Below are 26,457 nucleotides of genomic sequence, written 5' to 3'. Positions count from 1 at the left end.
CTGGGCCATGCCCCTCATTCTCTGATAAAAAGCAGCAGGCAAATGGAATGTGGTTTACTGCGTGTGGTGATGTGTGTGACTGCGTGTGGTGATGTGTGTGTGCTTCATGCATTACTGAAGTGTGGATATCACGCCATGCCTCTGTGTGTGCCTCCTCAGACACACCTGCTCCTGACGCCATAGGAAGCAGGAGCAAAGCCAGAATGTCATATTATAAGAAGACGACATGTCTGTACTATACTTTTAACTTCTTTATAGTACGTATAAACTTTTTATAGTCACTCTTCTTTTTTATTAGTCAATCTGAATTTGCTTTCAGAAGTTTTGGGGAGAGTTTCATTGAGCAAAGGCAGCTCAGCAGCACAGGAACCTTTTGCCACGTTACCCTGGAAACAGTGCAGCTTCTAGGCAGATACTTTTACACAAGGCCAGATAAGTGTTAATTGAGAAATTTGTCTTGTAGAATTTAAATAAACTAAATACGCGAATGGTTTGCTAAAATTTCTGGCTTTATTTAAGCATTATAGAGGTGACTAGTAGATAATTTCATGTATGCCTCCTCTGTGTATGACAAGTTAATGAAAGAACCTTCAGGACTGATTGTAGATTTTAAAAAATGGCTTGTTTTATGCTACAAGTTCCTAATAGCTAAATTCTTACATGGCCTAGATCGAGGCAGTACAGAGTCTACAGACTGATGCTTAATACATTAATGGTTTCTGACAATCTGTCCACCAACAGCCTGTAATGGAGGCTACAATGAGAAGTCAGTCTGACCTGTGAGCTGCTGGGTTTTTTGAGCTTCTGTGTCACAGTTACAAATTCTTTGTGCTGACACAGGGAATGAAGAGGGAGGAGATGCGAGGGGACGAGGTGTGTTTGGAGTTTGTGGGGGTCATGCAAGAAGCACAGTGCCCCTCTTAGTGAGGATGGCAGGCTGGTGATGTCATGGCTGGCAGGACCCAAAGTCCACTGAGCGTGTGAAGGCATGACATCACTTGGACATTGTTGTATCAAATCAGACTGTGACCAGGGGGGGCTGGGGGCTTCATCCTAACAGAGTCACAACCTGCCAGTCATTCAGTCATGTCAAATAATCAACTTGTGTAACAACTAGTAACTAGAAAGAAATTCATTTCACAGTCCATGGGCAGAATCAAATCCTACCGAGGGAGTATGGTGCGTGTTCTAACCCCTATAAGTCTGGACATCCCATAATGCAATGAGCTTATATACCATTGCCATTTGTTCCACAAAACTCTGTAAAACAGGATCAAACCACACATAAATCAAGGGTGTCTGCACAGGCAGATTATTTTCAGTTGCTGTAATTAAAACAGGGCTTTAATAATGATTACTAGATTAGGTGACATGTTAAGATAAACAGTCCTGAAATGCAAGCAGACAGCACATTGCTACAGTTAACCAGCAAATTATGAATCAGAAGGTACTGTAGACAGGTGCAGTAGGCAGCCGGCACTAGCAATAAAGAGATTTACAAAGAGCTAGAGAAAAGGTTGTTTACTACTGGTTTTCAGTAAGTAGCCAGGAAAAACTAAATATCATGGTACTAAAGTGGTGGTTTTGTTTCTTTTTCTTTTGCTGGAGTGTTCATAACTTTTCAATTTTATTTCGTTGTCATTGTGTAAGTTAAGTTCCTACCTTGTACTCGTTTTGTTAAATTTCTGGGATGCTATTGCAGGAAGTCTTAGGAAGTGTTTGGGATTAGCAAGTGTAAGTGTCAGTCATTAAAACTGAGGGTTTCAAAAATCTGTAGTGACTTTCAAATTTGTATTTGCACACAGCCATACACTGACCCTCGGGTTACAGCTACAGCTACACACACACATTTCGAACTAACCACCCTATCTGCAAGTGCTTCTAAAGGCTTTTTAGCCAAACAAAGACATGCCAATCCTTCAGTTGTGGCGTTTGCCAGAATGTTATTGGCAGAGCGGTGTTTATCGTCTGAGCACTGTTTCCTAGTAGAATGTGATCGAGGAGGACAGAAAGCCTTCTTTTCAGAGCGGGTCTTGCAACTGTCGTGTAAACACATACTGAGTGAGGCTCCTTTCATTAGCTATGCTAATCTGGAGTGCACGTGACTTGCCACAGACTCCAGGGTCCCTCCTGGCTCTGGCTCTCTTAGCTTCTCTCTCCAGAGGCCAGGATCTGTCTTCTTCTTTGTGGTTCATTGGGCTAATTTGCTATGTTCCATGCTCCCCTTTTCTTAGTCTTCTCCTCTCCTCTTTCTCCTCTAACTCTGGGAAAGAAAGCCAATAAGAACATTTTATCAATATGTTGACCTTTTCCTTTAACACATGTAACATTCAAAACTTTTGCAAATTTCATTCTCAGGTGTTTTTATTCGTTTGTTTTTTTTTTTTTTATTGGAAATTTTATAAATTTTGTATTTATTTTACTGGAAAGCTTCTGTTCTGGTAGAGTGATGGTTAATTTAGATGAGCATTGCTGTCAATTAGCATTCTACATGTTTCTTTAATAACATGTTTTTAATTCATTTACTGTGAAATGAATGCTGTGTATTAGAAGGCAGTTACTACATGTGAGATTATGCCATTTAGTAAGAAAATATTTTGAATATGGAATAAATCACCTTCATCAATTCATTTGAACTGGAATCCACAAGGGATATAGGTGGGATTTTTGCTGCGTCTTTGTGAGTCATAAGGTGATCATTTGAAATTCCCAGCAAGGTCTCGGCATTTTTTAATGAAGCTGCTGATTAAAAGTGGTGTTTCTTACACATGTAATTATTTCTTTATTGATTCGTCAGCACCTTAGCTAATGGTTTCTCATGAAATATACCCCTGTTATAATAAGACGTCTCAGTTGTAATCATAAAAGAAAATCATTACAAGAAAGACTCCCCAGGGAAAACGGCACGCTGATACAAGTGTCCAAGGATGTATGTGTGCAGATTGTTGTACTGCAGTGTGTATATTCTTGTTGTGGTGTTTGGGCTGTTACAGAACATCCCCCTACACTGACACTTACTCTTGTCTCATAGAAACAAGGAGCTACTTGATTTCATGTACAAGCAGTGACTGATGGCTCTTTTTATCCTCTTCCTGCCATCCCTCCTCTCCCTTCTTCTCTCATATCTTTGCAGGCTGTGAGGACGGGGGGAAGATGAGACCTCCCAGCCCTCTGCTGATCCTACTGTATGTGACGCTGTCCAAGAGTGTAAAGGTGGTCTCTAAGAGAGGCTCAGGTATTTAACACACTTTGTTTCTCCAGTTCTTTTGTGACTTCCAGTCTGATGCGCATGCATGTACCCTCTGTATGTTTTTTCTGTATGCCTCAATGACAATGGTTTATAGCATGTGTGCGAACATGTTCTAGTGGTTTTACTTCATCGTGTAGTTATCACAAACCATCAGTGGCTGATTGTGATGACTGTGTTGAGCTGGTGAAAGATTTTTAACTATTGTTTATTGTTGACATTTTCCAAAATGGTACACTAAACAGTTGAAAACTATTGGTGTGGAACTGGTTTGTGTGTTACCTGCTTAAAAAACATATTCTTCAAATAGATGATAGGCAGATAATTGTAAGGAACAATGCCCTTCCCATTTCTGAGAGCGAATGACTGTTGAATGAAAGTTGAGCTGAGTTGAACGCTGTTGAGCAATTTAGACTTTATTGCAGCTTTTTTGCCTGTACCTCATGTCAAATAATGAACAGATATGCATTGTGCTCCTTAGAATTAGTTACCTCAATCTAGAGACAGTGACACAGCTTCCAAATGACCCAATTGCTCAGTGCCTGGGTCACCAAGTGTTAATGTAAAACTCATTTTGGCTCAAAATACCATCAAATTGAGCACCAATTGTGAACAACTGCAAATGTCAAAAGGGAAAATGGAGACAAAAAGACTGAAGTGCATATTTTTCATGACAGGAATACATATAAGGATTCAGGCAATTCTCTGAAGGCAAGCTGTCATTACACCTCTATTATATTATATTATTATGCTGCTATTTTGTGCACTTCATATACAACATGTTAGTCAGATCCATGCTTAAAATCATGCAGGATAACAGTTTTTGTTTCTGGAAAATCCATTACTTGTGTACTCCTCACTCACCAGGGTTTATGTCTTTTTATGTGTCTGAGTGTGTTTTTATTGCAGACATGAGTGAACTAGATTTAAGGACTGACCTTTAGCTAAATGTTTTATATTGAAGAAAGCACACTCAGCACACAGAAACAGATACAAAAAACAGAAGAAACTTATCAATGGATATTGTCCTATAAATAGCAAAGAAGATGGTCACTGGCACAAACACACTTACACCTACAGTACTAAACAGAAAACAAACTTCAAATTATATTAATCAAAACCTATGGTCCATGTAACAGCTTCTAGAGGCAAAATAGCTTCATACTGTAGGTGTAATGTTTTTGTACAAGTATATTCTAAACCTCTCTGCCCACAGTGCTGCAATTACCAACCACCAGCAGTAATAAAAGACTGGATAAGAGTAGATTGTTTTCTTCGGAAAACTAATAGATAATTTTATGCATGGGCAGTAATGCACTAGAACTAATTGTTTAAGATGATGAAAATAAAGCTTGGACACAAGGGTAAACTCATATCAATAAAAGCAGTCCTGTCTTGCCCCTAACAATTGCTTAAAAAGATCAAGGAATATAATCGATTAAGCACTTTAGCACTGTATAAATATTATCCAACTAGCTAAGAGTATATGATGGCTATGGCCATTTAACTGTCACAGCGACCTTTCTGTCTTATGGTTATGTAACATAGGAAAACAGCAGGAGAATAATTCAAATGCATATGCATGCAAATGAATGTGGTTGCACATGTGTGATTGTGTTTTTTTTTCTGTATGTCTACACACACACACACACACACACACACACAAAAAGTATATCTGTGTGGTTGTGCTCTTTAATCTGTGGAGGATTTCCATATAGATCAAAGCAAGGACAGCACATCAGCTCAATCCAGTGGGTCCTCTGGGTCCTTCAGTCAAATATTGATTGGAGTTAAGTCAGTATAACCTTCAAAGAGGTCAAAGGTGATGGAGTGTCACTGGGTGGTTTGGCAGTTTAATGGCACTTTGAAAGGCTCCTCGGTTTGCCTGGAAGATTATAAATAGGGGCGTTTAGAGAATCAGCCAAGCTGGTCTTAAATGTATGATCTGGGATATGAACTCTTTGTCATTTTACCTTCATATGAAAAAAAAGGTAAAACAATGAGTTGGAGCTGGATGACAGTTAAGCCGCTATTACTGTAAATGTACAATGTAATGTCACTGCCTTTTGTCTGGGTGGACAGTACAGATTTCAAAATTTTTACTTACTTTTCATTTTTATAAATGGCATTGCCTCAGCACCCGTCAAATTAATTTTTCTCCCTCATTCTCTTATTTTCTCCAGTACTGGTCTCTGACGAATTGAGGAAGATGAAGGTCAGGTGTCTGTGTTAAAGATGAAATGCTGGGGTAAAGGAGATTAATTACCTGATAAAACCTCTTGAGGGTGATTGTTTTCTAGTTCAAAGGTTTGAGACGTTTGTCTTCATATGCTGGAGATGAAAGAGATGGAGCAGCTGGGCTCTCATGACTGCTGTTAAATTAACTTAAAATTTAATAGCACCTTGCTTTCTACCTAGGTCAAAGTTATTTATAATTGGTTCTTATTATTCTATAAGTCAAAAACAAAATTTTAGTATGAAGTGGAGAAGAAAGTTTGAGACAAAGAACAAAAATATTTGGATTGTTGTTCAAATAAATTATTTGTGGGGACGTTGCTATAAGACGGGAATACTGTATTGTTTTGTAGGATTGTGGAAAGACTTGGGAATTTGGCTCTTCATGAATAGTTGAATAGTTACAGACAGGGATCGACTTGATTGGACCTCAAGAGACACTGGATAAAACAGCTATACAATTGATTTTTTCCTCCCAATATCTGGATGGCATTCCCAGAACCTGTACACTAGCACCCCAAAATCCTTTAATTATTCAATGGAGCCTCCACTTGGGGCTGTATCGCCCAGACTAATGGGTTGCCCAAACCAAAGGTGTGAGTGCTGCATGTAGGGATGGGATTCATACACGCATATATAGCTGTGTTTTACCCACATTTCAAAGTGTGCATGCTCTGCTGCTGTAAATGACGGTTTTTTCTCAAGGTGTTCTGCTCAGAATGCCCTCACACCTCAGCGCGATTGTTCAGTGGGCCGACCAAGACCATGCTGACATTGTGTGAGATTAACTCCCAGGGACTCTGAGCAGGTATCTGACAGAGACAGGCTGTCAGAGTCCATCCATCAGAATCCAGCTGTCTCTGTCTTGGTCCAACTGGGCCCAGTCAGGCCTAAGCAGGCCTGTTCCGGTATTTCTGTTGGATATCAGCTCATAAAAAGACTTTAATCAAACAAGACAAAAATTCTTTAACAGGGGTCTGTGTCTGCTCACAAACCCAATTACCAGTTTCCACCAGTAAGCCATTTTATCCATCTAAGCCATCTATGGCTTAGAACTTTCAGCCGAAATACAAAACCCAGTGGTCTGCACACCACAGCGTTGCATTGTCAAATATTGTTTAAGCAAAGAGACTGGGGTGAATGTCATGAAACTATACAGATGGAAAATTGTATCTATAAGCAGTGCTGAGAGGACAAGTTGATTCAATAAATCTGACAATAGTGATCAGTCAATTAGTCTTTTATCGGGTTAAACTATCCAGCATATTTGACAGGGATGTCTTTCTTTGATTAGATTTCTCAGTCAGTTGACTGATCTCTATTTTTGTGGCTGACCTAAGGCCAAATAATAAAATATTAATTTTTGTAGACCTCAACTTCATGGAAAATAGGGTTAGGGTTAGGGTTAGCAAGTACAGGTAAAACTCTGAATGTTCCTGGTGAGCCGTTTCCTTTAGCTTTTACAGTGCCCATCTGAATGTGCTGAGAAGGTGTCTGGCAAATGTGTAATGTGCATCATGAGTGTGAGTGTCAATTAAGGACAAGAGTACACATTAGACGAGTCATACAGACAGGAGCAGTCGAGGCAGTGTAGCTGGAAGGTGCCAGTCCAGGGAACCAACATGATGAAATCTCGGTTTCTCAGATGCTCTGATCCCGTTAACTCAGTGACACACATCGAAACAGCATTCAGTGTGTGTGTTTACATTAGGTTTACATCAAGTGCAACTAGTGTGTTAAACCATTCACTTCAAAAGCTAAGTAACCTATACAGGGAGATCATGTAATAACTAACTTTATCTATTGCAGGAATATCAGGGTGCATGAAACTGGAGCATGTTTGGGGTCAGAAGAAAAAGCAAAATTAGACATACCCCTGTGGAGCTTGACAAAGCACGTGCCCCGCTCAGGCCACTGGACTGAGACAGAGATTCAGCAGAGATCAGTCAAAAAAAATTATCACTGTGGGAAGTACCAATAGTACCCAGTCAACCAAAATAAACTGCTGTTCCTCCATAGATATGGACTTGGGACTGACAACATTCGCCTCAGTTCTTGCAAACACAGGGACCATCGCCAGCCCAGCTGCACAATTTTTTGGGTTGAGCCCTGACTGTCTGAAGGTTTTCTCAGTGGCTCACCAGGTGCGGAGAATGAACTCTGCGTGGGGACATGCAGTACCTGACCATAAATCAGTATGATCTGGTCAAAAGTTGAGTGTAGTGTATCATCATGAGAATGGTCCACAGGGCTCAGCGTGTGTTGTCCCACTGCCAGATTATAGCCTTGATTATGAATTACTCACAGCTGTGACTCTGGGCTGGGACAACCTCCGAAGCCTCTGTTGTCCCATAGGGAGAAAAAATTAAACACTGCATGAAGACTTTGTCCATTTATGCACTTCAAATGTTGTGACAGAGCCAGACAATACACATCACTAAACACATCCAAGGCCTGCTGACCAGTCTGTTAGCTGGAATAATGTCTTTTAAACACAGCATGCAGGGATGAGTGAACATGCTGCAGCGGAAAACAAGACTCTGCACTCAGCTCAAACATAACAATGGGCGTCTCTCTATGTCTTGCACTTAACCCAGTGGAAGCATCATCTTACAGCAAATGTGTGGCAGGAGTTCTTGAGTTGATTTAATTGCTTGTAATGTGGTTATTCACTCTAATTTAAAGGACTAATGAAAACAAAAGGATAACCTCACTGCAAAAAAGTCAGTTAAACCTGCTGAATTCCGCTCTATATGTAAAACAACCACTGATTTACATGCTGAAGAAATTAGCTTGGCCTTTAAATAGTAAAGCCTTTAAAGGGTAAGGATTGTTGTGGAGCCAAACTAAATTCAGAAACAGAGTATAATTGTAAAAACAGATAGTGCAGGTACCAGCTGTGACTGCTGCTTTAATGTAGCACAGCCACTGCAGTCAGCTCACTGTCTGCATATTCTGATATAACAGGGCATAGCTACCCAATGATCCCAGCAGGAGATGTCAGGAGTGTGTGTATGCACTGTGTGGTTGTATTCATCTGAATGTTTCTCCATGTGTGACTTGCGATATCCTAACCTTGGCCTCTTACTGTTTCTGTGAGTGGGGATAAAAAAAAATGATACAGCCAATATTCTCGATGACTCTGCAAAGACCCGCTCTAAATCCCCGATAAGAGCTCGTCACGGATAACTGTAAATCTGACATGGCCTCAAGGCAGCGTGGGGGATAAAGTCCATGGCACTGATGCCTGAATAACTTCATGATAAGTGCATGGACTGGAAAACAAAACCCAGTCGGTCAGTCAGTTAATTTATTTGTCAAGGTGCTCTCCTTGCAATTCAAAAATCACACTGCTGCAGATTCTCACACACTTGAAAACTGAAATGTGCCTATCTATACATTTCCTCTGTCAGGCATATAGGATAAATGACATACACATTTAAAGTGGGGGGAGACCTTGCCTTTGCTTGTCAGATCTTTCTCATACCCCAAGATATTTCTATTGAACATTCATTCCTCTCATTTCTAGTGCAAGACACCTTTACCTTGTCTAAAATAATAATTTATGTTTATAATATTATATATTCAATAATGTTTGTATAGAATTGTTTAATAATTGTCAAGAGCAATTTTTGCTTTTACTGGGTTCCTCTATTTGCTAAGCCAACAATGCTATGCTCATTCTTGCTGCCTGCTTTCTTGATGTAAGCCAATAAGCAGAGCTGTCTAACTAAAGATGTATTGGAGTGGAGAATATGCCTACCTCTATCAACCAACAAGACATCAATATGGAAACAAGTCAACTCATGGATGACGTGAATGTTATACTACTTTTTTGCCCCTGATTTTCACATATTTACAGTATATAAGCATACATGTACAAGTACACAACAAAGAAACACACAAACTCACAACACACAAAAATGCACCACGGAGGCTGTCCTGGCCTGGTCAATACCGCTCTCTAAATGATGAGGAATGGCCAGCGCTGCAGTAACACTGTGCTGGGAGATTGATCACATGCAGACTACTGGAGATTAAATGGCTTTCTTGTAGAGAGCCAGACCTCCCCTGGATGGTGCATTGTGTAGATAGGAAGCCTTTCCTTCGTTTGCAACAGCTGCACAGCCTTGGGACAGGTCAGCACAGGAAGGCAATCATAATACACTGATTTTTATCGAAAGGTGTAGGATTACATCTGACTGCATCATTTCGTTTTCTAAAGTTAAGAACAAGGAAATTGTTGATTGTATCATCTGTCAAAGACTGGAATTGTTATATTATTGCTTTGTGCCACTGTTGTTCATACCTGAAAGTCTGAGAGAAACTCTATGACAAATCTGTTAATATTTTTACTGGTACATAACGAGGGTAAGATTTTATCGAGGGCAGGTGGAGGGTTACACTTGAGACAACTGCATGATAGTAAGTAGTTTTTATGCAGTAGCCTGTAAAATCCCCTTTGTTTCTATTTAAAGGCCATAACAGTGTGGTATATTACTCCCTCTTTTTAATGTGTATTCGGGAAGATTACATGCATGTGTGTAATACTGTGTGCGTATTTATATCTATGTCTGTGAGTGATGGATGTGGTGTGTGGAGGAGGGAGGCCATATATTCCAAAGCAGATGATTAGAGGGATGTGTGCGGTGATATATGTGTGCTGGTCTTTACTGATAATGAAACAGTTATGCCAAGGAATCATTCATGTTTGTGACACAAGTACATATAGTGTAATATTCATCATGTGCACTGCTGTAACGTGCGAGTTTATGTTTGAGCGAGTGGGTTTATATCTACTAGAGGACTAGATTGCCAGGTAATTAAATGTTCGTAAATGAGGAGAAGTGCCACTAGATGCTTTTATAGACGTCAAGGCAATTTAGTTCGCATTAAATGATTGGGATATAGTGACAGGCTGTGTGCTCTGTTTGTAAATGTGGTGTGATATTTAATTCCCCAGATGCTTTGTGTCTGTATTCCTATCTGTAAAATTTTCCAGCTAAAATCCCTAAATTCTTTTCTTTAATACTGCACAGCCAGTGATGGCAGAAAAATAATATACCCCCCCCCAGAATGTATTTGTGTAGAAGCCTAAAGGTGCATAAAGTCTAAATTATTTTTATGGTTATTGATGTGACTGAGATATTGTTTGTTGGCACCTGGCATATGGAGATGTGTGTGATTCTTCTTTGACAATGATTACGTCAAATATCTTTGGAAAACCTAGAGGTTACACCGCAGGCAGCAAAACTACAAAGACCAGCCTTCTCGAAACCCCTTCAGGCCATTTTAACTACAATTACCCACAGTCCTCTGTTATCTCCTTCACTCAAAGTCATATGCATTCAGTTGCTTTAAGAAGCGCAGACCCACAAGTGTTACACGTAGTAATAAACACACACCCATTCCCAGTGTTTGTGTGTATCTAGCTACCATCCCTCATTAAGCAAAAAGTTACGAAATAGTGAGCTCCATGCTGAGACTGTGGGGGAGGGATCACAGTATGTCTCCAAATGCTAATGAGAGGAGCCGGTTTCAAAAGACTGCTTTGTCTTTGTGTGTATTCATCTAAGCACGTTTGTGTGTGTATGAGTGCTAGCGCTGTGTGTGTGTTTTGCAAAGGTAGGGCGAATTCTAAGCACAGTTATTTTTACATATCATTAGTAGCCCAGTGCAGCCCCATCACCCTGACAACTACATCCCTTCCTTTCTCTTGTGCTTATCACCATAACAACTAATCTACCGTAAATAGTGCTGTCTCCCTATCTGCCTCGGTGTCCTTCTTTCTCTGTTTCCCTCTATCAGCCTGTATTTCTCTTGCTCTTTTCTGCATTTCACTTTCTTTCCACTCCCCTTGTTGCCACTGCACCCTCCCTTGTCTTTCACTGCTGTGGTTCCTTCTGTTCTTGTCTAGTTGTTTTGTTCGAAGTTCATTTTTCTGTGCCGCTGCAGATGTGGGTGGTTCTGGTGACTGCACAATAACCTTTCTCGTGCTTCCTGTTGTCAAGTGCCTGAGCTCAGATGGCGATCAATAAAAAAAGGCAGCTATAACCAGCTATCCAGCAAACTTCCTAACCTTATATTGATTTTATACTTTTTAAAATGCAGCTTTTAAATGCACAACGCTTTGCACATACATAAAGGTGTATACTTTTTTCTTATATTTATAGCTGATTTGATGAAGGTATGTCTTTAGAAGATTAGGCCTTCTCCATGCCTTTGTGTTTGACCCAAATGTGTTATTGATGGTGAGCCTGGACTGACAACTTGATTGGTTTGCTACACTCCAGGATTAACTTGCCAGCCTGGCAGGCCTTTACAATCAAAGCACAAGCCAATGGTCTGTTTGGCTGAATAGCTCTGGGATTGACTTAACAGCCTGATGTGCTAATGCCGTCATCCCAAGGTTGAACAGCATAACAGGGAGACACACATGCTGTTTTGTGGTACATGTAGAGTTGCAATCTACATAGAGACACAAAGTATTCACAAGGTATTTGGAAAGGTGACAGTACACACTAAAATGTGTTGAGAAAGTCGTCTAGAAACAACAGCAAAGCATGTTTATTGCTTCAAACTAGCTTATATTTTATTTATTTTTCCTGCCTCGAATGTTTCCCTTTGCCTTACCCCCCTCTCTTTTAATCACAGTTTAAAGTCACTGTTTCCTTCCCCCTCCCTTGCTTGTCTGAGTCAATCTTTTCATCAGCACACAACCGGTCACCTTTGTGTATCTCTGCCCGATTTCCCAGCTCTTTTCATGTTCTCCATGTTTATCCCCTCTGCTCTTTTCTTTCCCTTTCTCCCCAAAGCTCAAGGGAAGCCCTCTTGGATGCCTTCTTACATAATTGCCCCCCACCCCGCTTCACACACTCACCTGGTTAAGGGCATGTGTAAAAACCAGAGGTAATATCAATATCATCTGTGTTTATTAAATATTAGGTTTTCCACTCTAATGGACAGCCCTGTCAAAGCTAGGCAGAATGAAGCATCTCCGATTACGGCCCAGGATTGCTCCCTTGAGATTAAGTGGAAAAGTGTGAAGAAACAAACAAGAAAAAAAAAAATCATACATGAAGAGTGTTTGGAGCATACCAGTTGAAATTTCACTTGAAAGGACATTCATTCAAGCTATATTTGAAGGCAGCTTCTCATTGGTTCCCATATACATGCTTCAGTGGTTTGCCATACGTGATGCTGTAGCTTGTGATGTTGGGAGTCTGTGAAAGCTAACAGTGCCTACACTCTCTCTCCCCCTGTCCCTCTCCATCTTTCTCTCTCTGCTTTCATTAAGAGGTTGTCTTAAGCTACCCAGCTTAACACTATTTACATTTTCATTATTCTACCGTTACCAGGAAGAAATGGCATAAAATCCAACAATGTTCAGGACATTAGGCAAGCTTCACTCTCACAGCAAATGGATTTACATAAATAAGGAGGTTGATACATGGAAGTGGATAGAAAGAGAAAGAAAAGAAGAGAAAAGATGAGGCAACAAAAGATGGGGAAAAAAGTGAGTGCAACTGAAGGAACCTTTAAAATGGATCAAGAGAACAGTTGTGATGCAGAGGCAGGAGGGGTGAGGGAGAGAGATGTAAAGTGGTAAATGAGAGAGGATTGTTCTCTGGCTGCATAAAGTGGGCTCTGTGGGACTGACAGAGGTTCACTGATCCACTGCATGTGATCAATACAGCTCTGGGTTCCCTCATTACTGCAACAGGCCTCATTGTGTTTACCATACACTGGAGTAGTGGGATCAAACTCTTTATGTGTGTGTTGGTCAGCGTGTGTGTGTTTGTACCTAATAAGGTACCTTAGTTTTGGCCATTTTCTCAAATTTTTTTTTCTGTTCATGTCTTCTGATAAGCAATTTAGCCTACTGTTTTGTGTTATTTACTGTATTCACAATATTGCAGACACTTACTAGCAGTTTTATTACAGTTTGAATACATATTCCCCAGCTTAAGCTCGTATTGATTGGGCTTAAAAAAAAAACATTTTCTTTTATTTCTTGTTTGAGCTAAACACATCAGAAATTTATGAAAAATGTCCAGTACAATTTTTTTGATATATCAGATATCTTGTTTTGTCTGACACCAAACTTTTTTATTCTTTTCTTTTTGTGAGTTCTTGCATAATAAAATGTCATCACATCCATGTATTTTTGTTTTTGTTTTTGCATAGAATATTCACATATATGGCATTCAGGCTAATGTTGGCATGTTTGTGTGTGTGTGTGTGTGTGTGTGTGTGTGTGTGTGTGTGTGTGTGTGTGTGTGTGTGTGTGTGTCTTTCTATCCAAGTTTCACTAGTTCCTTTTGAATGCTAATAACAGATTAGCCTCAGAGACTTCCTCAAGCTTCACCAATTTTCCTCCGGGAATCTCAGCCAATCATGGATGGCATTTCTCCCTTTCAACCTTCCGAGCACACATTCACAACCACTCTGACCCCAAGACTCTCTCTTCAAAACAGGAATAAAGACTGAACAATAACAGGAAAGAACTCAAGTTTCCTCTTTTCTTCCCTTCATCTTCTTTTCATTTAAATTTTCTCAGGATTTTTCTATTTGAAAACCTTTTGAATCCCTCTCTATGGTGTTGCGTGTTGGGTGAAGTCATCACCTGTATGCCCAGGGCCATCTCAGCAGTCCTGAGTGAACTTGAGAAGCAGGAGGAGGAAAGCGTTGAAAAGAAAAAGAAACGCAGTGAGCACATCTGAAAAAGAAGATTTCATTTTAGCCAACCGCTTCTCCTAACACTGTACAGTGATGTCATGAAGAGCTGTTAATGCAATTGTGGATGTAGAATGTGAGTGTGAATATAATGTACTCAGTGGGTGGCCTTTAAGACTCTTTTGAATGTCTTTTGAATGTCGAACTGACTCATATTTAACCCTTAAAATCTTCTTCCTTTCCCGTTACAGTTACTACTTTACTTTACTTTACAGTTTTTTTTTTTTAAATCCTGTTGTTACTCTTGCAGTCTTGGGAATGGGAAGTAAATTACGATAGAAGGTGAATACCACTATAACTCAAGGGTTTTCATTGTAATAGACACATCTTATGGTTTAATGAAAGGACAACAGCGTGAACATACAGACAATAGATGAACCAGTGTGTGCTCAAGAGCTGAGTGCATAGGCTCTGCATACACTCTCCAGACCTCCCCATGTTTGTGAATGGGGGTCAAAGGTCTCCCTCTTTACACACTGGAACATAGAGATGAGAATGTTGTGTTCATGCTGGGAGTGCTGTCTGTGTCTCTTTAAAATTGGAGATTGTAAACCTGTGTCATGATTTTATATCTAGTGATAGCTGTCAATTTTTGTTTCAGTCTTGGAGTTTGATTTACCCATTCCTGTTCTAGGTCTGATTTTGTCTCAAAACACACCAATCAAATTAACAGAGCAGTTCCTATTTTGTAGCTTGCTATGATCCTGAGATGATTTTGATGTACTATACTCATCTATTAACAGGGCATTTGCCTGCTGTTGTCATCCATCATACAGCTAAAGGACAAACACACATACACATTTCCCCAAACACACCCCACACACAGCATCCAAGGGACAGTATCTTAAACCCAACTCTTACTTAAGCTCATCATTGTTGTGTGTATGTGTGAGAGAGAGAGTGTGTGAGAAAGTGGAGAGTAATGTTGAAGGGCAAAATGTGAAGAACATCTCCTCTCCATAGGTGACCACCCTAAAAAGCCCTCATATCCCTGATCACACATTCAGTCCAGTTCTGACTCTCTCTCCATCCTCTGCACTTGTACTGTAGGTTTTAATAATTGAACCCATGATTTCAGCCAAATTGGCTGAATTATTTTTAAGTAGCTGAATGCCTGTGTATCACTAATGGGACGGTGCTTTCAGGCAGATGTTTTATTGATAAGCAGAAGGTTTTAATTCACTTTAAATTTTTGATAAGTGGTGTTATACTTAGATTATAAGCAAACCAATTTTCCTCCTGTAATGGATGGAAGAGCTGTTGGAACAACTTCACAACAAACACCAAATGCTCTAGAGCTTAAGTACATTGCCTGGCTCCCATAGAATGGGACATTTCTATTTCACAAAGATTGTAAGAGACAGTAATGACCATAATTGCCTGCCAAGGCTCATTCACATCCACAGCTCAATAAGCTACTGGTTGTATCTGCTTCCCTCTGGTTAATTTCTGAGCTTTTTTCTTCTTTCTGTCTCTCATTCAGCCTGTTTTCTTTGTTTAAACCTCCCAACATTATTTAATGTTATTCTTATCGCACCCTAAGAAGCCCTTCCACGGTGACCTTCAAGTTTGTTTTCCTGATATGCTGCCTCCAGCCAATATCTTCAGCTCTGTCAGTAAATGTAGCGCTTCCTTCCATGTTCCTCCTGCCCAGCACATATCTTTCCCTGCAGTTCTTACCATATCTCAAGGCCTCCTGCCCTCTCTGTAAGGTCCATTTTAGCATCCAGTCCTCCCACCACTAGCCTGCCTGTTCTATGCCTGTGATCCCTGGTGCATCATTGGCATGACTGAGCAAGTCACAGCTGTTCTGGAGATGGGCAGAGCGGGTATGGGCTCTGGTCCAGGCTTGCCGGCAGCTGGATTAGCAGTGCAGCCATTAGCATCTGAACTCCTGTAATGTGACAATATGACAGGGATTATGCCATCTGAGGGCGAGTGGCAGGAGCTGAGCGGGAGACAGGGCAAGCTGCAAAATGGGGTAGAGTGCAGGACTGGAAAGGCAGTTCAGTGGGAAGTTACGTGTAGCACAAGATTACTGGATGTTGAGTAGAAAAAAGAGGCACTAAAACGTCCTGAGGTTGCAGAGTAGACAGAAAAATGAGAGGCTGGGATTATTGACAGGATTATGCATAACAGAGAAGAACCTGAACTATTGAATGAAAACAATTGAATTTGTGTAAGAAGGTGATATATTGCAATATATTGCTGGGTGATACTCACAAACCTTGTAGATTAAAAATGTAAAAAGCTCCAGGATTTCTTAATATAATATATTATACTGTACTAACTGTACTGTAGCGTACCATTATCTATACCCACTTATTCCTAACCAGGTTCATGGGGATCTACTGGAGCCTTGTACCATACCATACTATACTATTTAGTTATATATCACACTATAAACTTAATATTAAGCATTTATCAATATTAATAGACATACAGTGATGCACACTTGAAATTAGGGCTGCAACTAAGAAAATATTTTATCATTGATAAACCTGCCTAATATTTTCTCAATGTTTCATTTACAAAAATTGTAATTACAATTTCTTAGAGCACAATTTCAACAGTCCAACTTGGTTTAATTTATGCAATTATGCAAATACTACACTTAAAGTCCACTGACAGGTTGTTTGTTATAACAATAGACCATAAAAGCTGCTTCTGCTCACATCATATCCTTGGTCCAGGGGGTCACTAAAAGGTTACGAAGGTCTATGTTAATAAGTCAAGACAAATCAAAGTTATAAGTTGTACAGCATATGCATAGCTGTGTGGTGTACATTATCAGCTCAGATAATCACTGTATGGTTTGGATGTATGAATTACATTACAATTATATTACAATTGTTGTTTCTATTTACATTTCAGATTTCAAGCAAAGAAACTCAGTTATAACAGACAGAAAAAGAAATTTGCATTATGAGGGAAAAAATCTATGAATATATTTATCATATTTACACCTACCACCCAGCTGCAGTAGTGTTGTTTATTTCTGTGGCTTTCTGATACTAAAAGGAAAATAAAATAGTAATTGAGATGGTATGAATCCCAAACTTAAAGTACCAAACTTATTATTATGAAATGTGGCCTTCTTTATTTGGTTATGGTGTTTTGGTTCATTTTTCACTGGGAGTCTCTCTCTGGTCCTGTCACTATTTTGAAATGACTAAGTGGCTCCCCAGAAGCAAGTGAGTGATGATTTTCTCAGGCCCTGATGAGTTGCCATTATTTACTAGAAGTGAAAGGAGTAAGAAGGGCAGGACACACACAAAAGATGGAGCACTACGCTAATTACTGCTGTCAATCATTTTGAATTTGCTTTGAGTAATTAAAACAGTGCTAATTAAATAAAGATCAGCAATTGGCAGCTCATTGGTTATTTTAGCCCCTGTGTATCTGGGGGCCAGACATTAGTCCTCTGTCCTTTACAGCTACCGTAATCCTTTCAGACACTTCTACAGCACACAACCGGTTAATAACCTCTTGTAAAGAACAGTGAACTGCAATCTGCTGTCCAAACTTTAATTTTCAAGACTTAAACCACTGCCGGCTCAATGTTTAACTGGAGTGACACAAGAGCTCTCCTTTTGTATGTAAGCCCCTTTCAGACACTCCTCTTCTTATATATATGATGGTGATCACAATCTTAAGATCCCTGCTTCATGTCTGAATAAGTGCTCAAGTCATTTTGCATAAAAGTCACAGTGGCAGGCTTACTGGGTTGGACCCAGATACATTTCTGTAACAATTTCAGCAAATGTGAATGAAATTATGTTTTATCATTGCACTATGCATCAAACACAAGGAAACAATAAGTCATGGACAAAATTTCTCTAATTGTGTGCCTCTAATTAGTCTATAAAATGTAAATTTTGCTTTACAATGCATTAAAAAATGTAAAAAAATTACAGCTATGCAATATGCATAATTGAAAAATCCAACAAAACCCTTTATATTCTATTTGGACATTTAGGGCAGCTTTATTATAAAAGTAGATGGAAGGCACTGTAGTTGTCATAGTTTTTTCAGGTGATTTGTTGAATGATACAAATGAGGAGAAAATTCATTGGCACAGATATCTGTGTCAGGCCAAGTCCAAACCCAAGATAACTACCTGCCCAATCATTCATCTCCTCACTGACTTGCCCTCGGAGCGAACCCAGTAGGAGCTTGCAGCCGTTGGCCTGCTTCCCTGGGTCCCTCTGGGCTGAAGTGCTTGTCACAGACAGAGCTGCATTTAGACACAATGCTCCATTACATCAATAATAGATAGGAGGATAAAGGAGGAAGGCCAAATAGGATGGGACAACTCACTCAACATGAGATGACAAGTCACAATGATGGGGAGAAGTGTGTGTGTGTTACTATGTGCATGTGCATGTGCGGTATGTAAATGTGTGTGCATAGGGTTGCACATGTTGCATGAACTAGAGGTGCATGTGAGAGGTAGGATGACAAGCGAGTGAGGATATTGACTTAGTGGGTTTCTGCTACGATGGCACCATTTAGGATCAGACTGACCCAGTTTCCACAGAGCCCATACATTTTAGATAATCCCTGAGGAAACTGGGTTTGTACAGTCTGCCTCTCCTGCATGGTTTTACATTGTAGCATACAGCAGGTAGACACAGGGACACAAAATGAAGCACTTAAATGTACATGCTAAATCATGCACAGTTGTGTTAAAGAGCGGATATTCATTTCCCTCTCGCTGCTAAACCTTCCTTTGCTCTTTCCTTCTCCCCCTCCTTTTTTTCCATCTCTCCCTCTCTTTCTCTTTTGCACCAATTGATGTCGTTATGTGGCTTTATGCAGCACCCATTTAAATCATTACCTTTCCCACATTGATCTAGCCAGAAGGTAATTGGCTCAATCAAGAGAATTAAAAGCCCGGGTAAGATGGAATAATTCAGCTCACAGATCAAAAGAGGAGGGGAAGACGAGAGAAAGAGGACGGGGGGAGAGGAGTAAGAGCAATGCTGATTTTAACATGGTGGATGAGAAAGTGAATACTGCAAGTAAAAGGGAGGGTAAAAGAAATTAAAATAAGAGCATTAGCATATGAATGACAGAAGTATATGCTGAGTAAATGATGAAAATTAGAGCAACGTAGTATAAAATGCATTCAGATTCAAGTTTACCCCAGAGCCACAACATAATAATGACATATTAAACTCCTCAGCGTTGTTGTTTCCCATCTTTTGTCTGAATAGAAGGCCAGCAGTGCCATTCTTCCATGCACAAGACTATGTGTTTGGACTGAGATGTGTTCAGGCCGTGCCTCAGTTAATCCTTCAATTAGTGAACAGACGGTGGTGCTGAGTATGTTGCAGAGGCTACAAGAGGCGTTAATTTCCCTGGTCTGACAACGAACCACCCACCTGCTGTCTTTGTAAAGGAAATGGTACGATTTGTGCAAGGTGTTTAAGTTGAATATCACTTCTGTGGGTTTGCCCACCTTATCATCAGTGTACTCATCAGCTTTATTGTTCAGATATGAATCCCATAGGGCAAGCAATTAAATGATTTAACTGACACTGAAATTATCCACCGCCTAGCCACATCTGAATGGCTAGACAAATTTTATTAGGGAATGATGGACATAATCATTACAGTCACGCAATGAGATTTACATACAATTACAGGAAGGCTGCATTCAGAACAACATTATGTGTAACAGGAAAATGCAGCCCCCTAAAACATTTGAAAGAGGCAATTCTGCCAATCCAGTTTTATGCAGCTTAATTCTGCAAGGTGTTGCCTTGATGAGCACAATCAAATACATGCAAGCACACATTCCTGATAGAGTAGTTGTACATGTTGACTGTAGGACTTGTGTAGAATTTCATACTTTAACTATGCATGTGCGTATACAGAATATGAGTGAGATTCAGGTTCCCAGCAGTTGCCATGTAAAAGTCACAGATGAGCAAGCCTGACACAGGCTTTGCCCCCAGGCTGATTAGGATGAGGGATGAAAACATGCAGAGAAAAAAAGGATGTGAGGGATGTAGTGTGAAGATATCACTCCATGACAATTAATGATGTTGATTCTTGCTGTGACATTTTGAAGAGAAGGGAGCAGGGGGAGGGCTATGAGAAAATTGCTTAGAAATGAAATACCAGCTGTTCAAAAGCACATGAATGTCATAGTTGCTGTTTTTTTAATTACAGATGTCAGGTTACAAGGGGCAATTCTGCCTGGAAGCATCAACTGTTTATGTAGCTTTTTAGGTCTCTATTGCCCAAGCTGCACTATTTAATAAATCTGTCTTTGATTTCAGGTCATATCAGTACACCTGATATACCTTTTGCTTTGTTGTGCATTTGAAAACAGATGCAGAAATTGAAATGTTTTTTAACTGGACAAAATGCTTTCATGTAATTCTGCTCCGGTTCTGTCAGCTATATCTGCACTGGTTTCACTGGAGTCTTCATTTCAACTTAACTGTAGTCCCAGTTGTGTGTGCCAGCCTGTCAGTTTTCTGCCTCTTTCTCACCAGTAGCATAGTCACATGAGCCCCATCCCCCTGCTGCGTTCCCTGGCTGGCTGCTGTGCACACTGCTGCAGACAAGCTCCAGAGGAGATGTCTGTGCCTTAAAAAGCACCATCCAGGCAGACTGAGAGAAGGAACACAGTAAATAGATGAATATATTGTATAGCACAGCTGCTATTTCACCCAGTCCATGTAAGTCGTGTGTGTGTGAGATTAAGTTGCCCATTGTCAGCCAATTTCATTGTAGTGTGAAATGTGACATTCACAGGGCTGTTTATGGATAGATTTTAACTGATGCTTGTAATAACTTTGTGAATAGATGTATCGTCTTGTTAAGAATGTTTGCCTTTCCATGAAGTCAGCTGTAATGTTTTGTGATGAATGCACAAATATACACACTCACACTCTGATATAATCAGCATGGTAATGTCAGGAAAATATAGAGGGAGGAAAGTTAGGATATGATAAGAACACCAGGCGGGTCCAGAGCATCATCCATCCATCAATTATCTATACTGCTTATCGTATCAAGGGTTTTGGGGGAGGCAGGGTACACTCTGGACCGATCAGATCCAGAGCATTAGTGCCAAATATTTCAGGCAGCATATCACATTTTCCTCTTCTTCAACTCCTAAATGCTCACTCACACACAAATGATGGATAACTTTTAATACTTCTATTGTGTTTTTGCCCAGCATTTACTATAAAAAGAAAATGGTATGTACCTTTATCCTATGAAGTTCTGTTCAGACATCACACTGTAATCTTTCACTGGTAATGGCTCATGAATTATGGGCAAGGCGTTCATACATCATCCTCATATTCACACTGTACCATGCACAAATTTGCATATGAGATTAGTGAACGTTGCTTGACCTCTAACCAAGGGCATGATGGGTGTGGGAAGGATGTGATGTGAAAGATGAAGCTCTATAATACGAGTCAATTTCCTGCGGGGCTTATCAGAACAGTTTGACTGGCGCGTGAGCACCAAGCGGCCGTCAGTTGTCAGGATTTAAACTTAGGGAGGAAATGAGACACTGGGGTGTGCTCTGAATATCATACAATATTAGGATAAAAGTGAGAGAGAGACTGAAGAGAGAACCCATACACCACATACTGCATATCACTATATAAAGCAATGCTTGCTTTAGTGGTATGGTTAGTATTTACACATCATCTAAAGAGAAGTGGAGGGCTAATCTGTAGTTCTTTTCAGCTGGAGCAGCACTAGTGCAAAGCTTTCCCTGGTGTATTTTGAATAGATCCAGTACTTCACAGGCAGTGCCTGCATCAGACTGTCTGGATGACAGACACATCTTCCTCCCTTCATTAATCTCCATTTAGTTCTGCACTGGAGAGGAGAGAGGGCAGCAAAGAGGCACTGAACGGGGGAAAAAAGAGAAGAGCAAGATTTAAAGATATGGCTGGCCATGAAATCAAAAAGTATAGGGGAAGAAACGATGGAGAGAAAGAAGATGAGAAAAATTCAAATTTAATATTGAGATTGAAGGTATAATTGCCTAGAAGACAAGTCAGGAAGAAAAGAGAAAGGTGCGAGTACAGATGAGCTAAGCAATACAGGTATAAATTGGAGAAAAGTTGAGGCAGGAGAGAACAGCAGGAGGAGGGAAACAGGAGCCTGCTGTTTGATCTTTAACAGGATTATTTTTCCCTGCTGTCCCTTTTATTTATTTGATTTTCCTCATATTTATTCATATGTAAATGTTGGCTGAGTGCCAGCAGAAAACCATAATGGAGTTCTGCACTGCACTGAGCCCACCCTGTGACTGTGCATCACCAATGCACACACAGCCATACTGGGTAATCCTGAAGGGATTTCTGTGGATCTCTGCAGTCCTGCAGTAGGCTTGGGCACAGGCAGCGATGCAGCAGACTTTAGCAGCTACAGACTCCGTATGGACTACATTTTTTTAGTGTTTTGAGTTCTTTTGCTTTAACAGCTCGATCTTGTAGACCTCATAGAAAGTGATATTTAACTATGTGACCATCTGTTTGTTTGCTCTCTCTATGTATATGGAGGAAGATGCTTTTCTAGCATCTGTTCTTTACAATTTCCATCAGCCCATATTGAAAAACACAAAAATAAAACCAAGGCCAGCCTGTGGCCTGGCGATTATCTTGATTCCCTTATTAAAACCAAGGCCTTGGGATTTGTCTGATAGTTGGCCTCCGGGGTTGATAGAGCTTTTCGAAGCTCCTGTTAGAGTGGGTTAAACCCTCATCTGAGTATGCTGGATCCGGTAGTGGATATTGATTTGGCCTTTCTCTCAGATTATACAAGTCTGGCTCTGTGACTGTCAATAAGGCCCTCATTGTAGGAAAATACCTAATCTCAGTGGCCTGCAGCCCAAACAAGATTAAATTATCTCCTCATTTGTTGGTTTGTGTTTGTTTATGAAAATGAATGGTTGATATTTTTAAGATGTATAGATTTCAAACTGATGTACAATTTCCTTATCTCATTTTGCATGGTGAGATACTATGTAAGGTTGTTATATCATGTCTATGCTAATTCATGAAATGCTCCTATGGGTCATATCATAGGGTAGGCACAACGGACTTATATGGCCAATTAAGTTGGAGGACTTATTGGCCTCTGGTGGATGTACAAGGCCATTCCAGTCAATTAGCGGGAACTGAAAGGACAGAGTCAGTCCTCCTCCCGAGACCTCATAGATTCCATATGGTTTGTGTTTGTTGAACATCTACATAGACCCGCACAGGGCTGCTAGTGTACAGACACAGTGTGTCACAGTGTGTGCCTTCTAATATAAACTGAGATGCATAGCCATTAGAGTGGTGTTGCAGCTTGTCTGGTAGGGTGCTCAGGGCAACAAAATGCAATTAGATTCTAGTATAAAATATTTATTTCCACAACACTACTCCGCACCAAATAGGAGCCTTTACACACTGTGCACTTAAATATGAAAATAGCACATACAGCTGCTGCCTGAGAGAAACTGCTTCAATTTGTTGTCAGTGTGGGCTTGGGGGCAGGGCATGTTAATGGATGACTACCGGATTTCTTTTGTTTTGTTCGAATTCTATTGCACTTAATACAGCCAAGCAGTGTTTAAAGTGTTGCATTTATTGCATTACAGTCAGTGCTGAAACGTATGCAAACTTACTCAAGTTCTGTTTTAAGTACAATTTTGAGAAACATGTTTAAGCTGAGAAGTTCCACTGCATTTAATACTACACTACATGTATGCATTTAAATATTTATGGTAGCTGGAGTTACTTTCATATTCAGATTTAACCCAGGAAACCTGTGATAGGTTTATTACATACTCTGCATTGTTACAGATTAAACTACTAATAGTATTTGGTGTAGTTTTACCTTTAAAAGCAACAGACAACTGACTCTGCATTTAACTATCTATCTATCGAACCATCAAGGCGTCTGGTATTGTTAACATACAAGTTACACAAGTGCCTTGTTTGCTTAATTTATTTAGTGCTGTTCCGTTTTTGTGGCTATATTTTTAAATTTTGACCTGTCAGCTGTAAATGAGTGTCAAGCCATCTTTGGTATGACTTTAGTCAAATGATAATATTTACATTTAATATTGTACATGGGCCCTTACAAATAAAATAAATACATAAATCATTTAAGATAAAGAATCGAGTGTGTCTGTGCTGAATGCTCGTTTTGTATCTCAACTCCTAAAGGAATAGGGATTAACTCAGTCTTGCTTTTACTCTGCTGAAGGTGTATTCCTCTTTACTGTGTACTGAACGACCATACAGTGCCTTCTCTCACCTCTCCGGTTTAGGCTGAAGTGCTTACCAACCTTGGCAGACCAGCCTTTTGTGCAGGGCTAAGAGAAGTTTATAAAGTGGTGCTAGATTTGTAAATATCTAAAGTGCAGAAACAGGTGAACTTTGACTGTGTAAACCTTGCAAGAGAGAGTCAGCAAGTTGTTCTGCATTCCCACTGTCTCACCAGCATTATATGTATGTGTGTGTGTGTGTGTGCGTGTGTGTGTGTGTGTGTGTGTGTGGGTGGATGAGTGGGAGGAGGCCAAACATTAAGGAATGAGCAGTGTGGACTGTAGTTAGTATAAGGAACCAAACTCTGGGTAACACAGTTTTCCTAATCATATTCACACTGACCATTCAAGAAAAATTTTTGGTATGAGAGACGTTGAATATAATTTTGTACAGTGAGCAGAATTTAAAAATCGAAAGCTCTCCTGCTCATGCCTGACATGTAGGTTGAATGTTTAGGGGATAGTTTATGCAGCTTTTTAATGTTATATTTTGATTAGGAAACTAAGCATCTGTGTACAGTATGTGCCATATTTATATGCATGTTGGTATGGGCTGTATTTGTGTGTATGTGTGTGCGTCTGGTCTGCACTGAGAGGATTACTGTAGATTTACAAGGTCTGGTAACAATGAGCAGACGCACCCCAGGGACCCATACTCAATCACTATCACAATGAAATGCTGCTAATTCCTATTTAAAGCAGCCGCGCCTGCACTGCCCTCCCTGCACTCCAGGCATGAGAGCATGAAGCTCAGAGGCAAAGTGAGGAGGACTCCATGCTAAGTTAATTCCTCTCCCTGTGTTCATCTTTTAAGCCCCATCTCTTCTGTTTCTTTCCTGGATGTTTATGAGGTATGTTCATGAGACTAAAAGGTGTGCCACTGGAGAGCAGTGTATGCTAGCATCTGTGTTATTTGTCTGAGAAGCGCCCACCCAAAGGCACTATCCTCTCTGGCACCACTCCTTATTTGTGAGCCGCTGAATAATTCAGCAGTTTCAGACGTAAAGGGGATTGCTTTAATTCCTGGCTAGCAGGTTAATGTCAGGAGTTTGCTGTTGCATTAAACGCAGGCAGTAATTTACAATGTCAGCACAAACATAGAAAATAAGCCAATGACTTCGTGTTGTCAGAGTGTATTGCTTCCATGGACTGTCAAGTGCTTTGTTTGTGTGTTGATTCATACTATACAGTGTGTTGCTGAAGCATGTACTTATTGTGTCTTTGGACCCGTGGGGTTTTATGAAACAAACGTTATAATGGAGCAGCAGAGTTGCAGGGTTGTGTTTGCTGTTTTTGCAGACTTTTGCTTTTTCCTTTCCTGGCTCCTGCACAAGCACATTCATTTAGTGAAGAGCTTTAATTGGACTCAGAATCAGGGACAGAAATCTCCAGCTACATAAATACTTTAGAGCAGCGCATTAGACAAGTCTGCCTAGCTGACTGTTCTCTGTCGTTTTCATCTCTTCTGTTTCTCTCTTCTACTTGTACCATCCTGTTACTGTGCATGCATGAAGGTGCACCAAAGCATGTACTCGCTGTATGCTCATGGGCCCACAAGCTGTGAAAGTTTTTGAGAAGCTGTAAGGCTTTTTCCTCTTGGCTATTAAGGGGATGAATTATCGGCACCATATCTATTTTACTTACACAGAGGAAATACGGTTTCATACAAAAGCTGGCAAGCAGACACACATGCACATATATGTTGTCTTTAAAGTGGGCCACAGTTATAATGGGGGTAATATTTTTTTGGATTAATAATGAAGTAGGCTTCATAGTCATCTTAATTGAAAATGTTCTTTCATCTTTAGCACTTGCTCATTTATCCTCTCCCTTAGTATATCTTAATGGTGTCAGGTATAACGTATACTGCAGATAGCACACATAGGCCTATGCTCGTGATACGCATACAAATTACCTGGATACATTAATAAGACACACA

The 26,457-nt window shown here is 40.2% G+C and overlaps 1 protein-coding gene across 1 annotated transcript in view; it reads left to right on the top strand.

The window, feature by feature from the left end:
- The first annotated feature begins 3,153 nt into the window (after positions 1-3,153).
- il1rapl1a (interleukin 1 receptor accessory protein-like 1a) overlaps positions 3,154-26,457 on the top strand; it is a 109,800-nt gene continuing 86,496 nt past the window's right edge. Inside the window, exon 1 of the mRNA XM_026295524.1 lies at positions 3,154-3,235. Within this exon, the coding sequence (XP_026151309.1) occupies positions 3,154-3,235 (82 nt within the window). The remainder of the gene's footprint in view (positions 3,236-26,457) is intronic.

The sequence above is a fragment of the Mastacembelus armatus genome, chromosome 21, assembly GCF_900324485.2.
Source record: "Mastacembelus armatus chromosome 21, fMasArm1.2, whole genome shotgun sequence".
Taxonomy (NCBI): Eukaryota; Metazoa; Chordata; class Actinopteri; order Synbranchiformes; family Mastacembelidae; genus Mastacembelus; species Mastacembelus armatus.
This window is presented reverse-complemented; position numbering and strand designations above follow the sequence as displayed.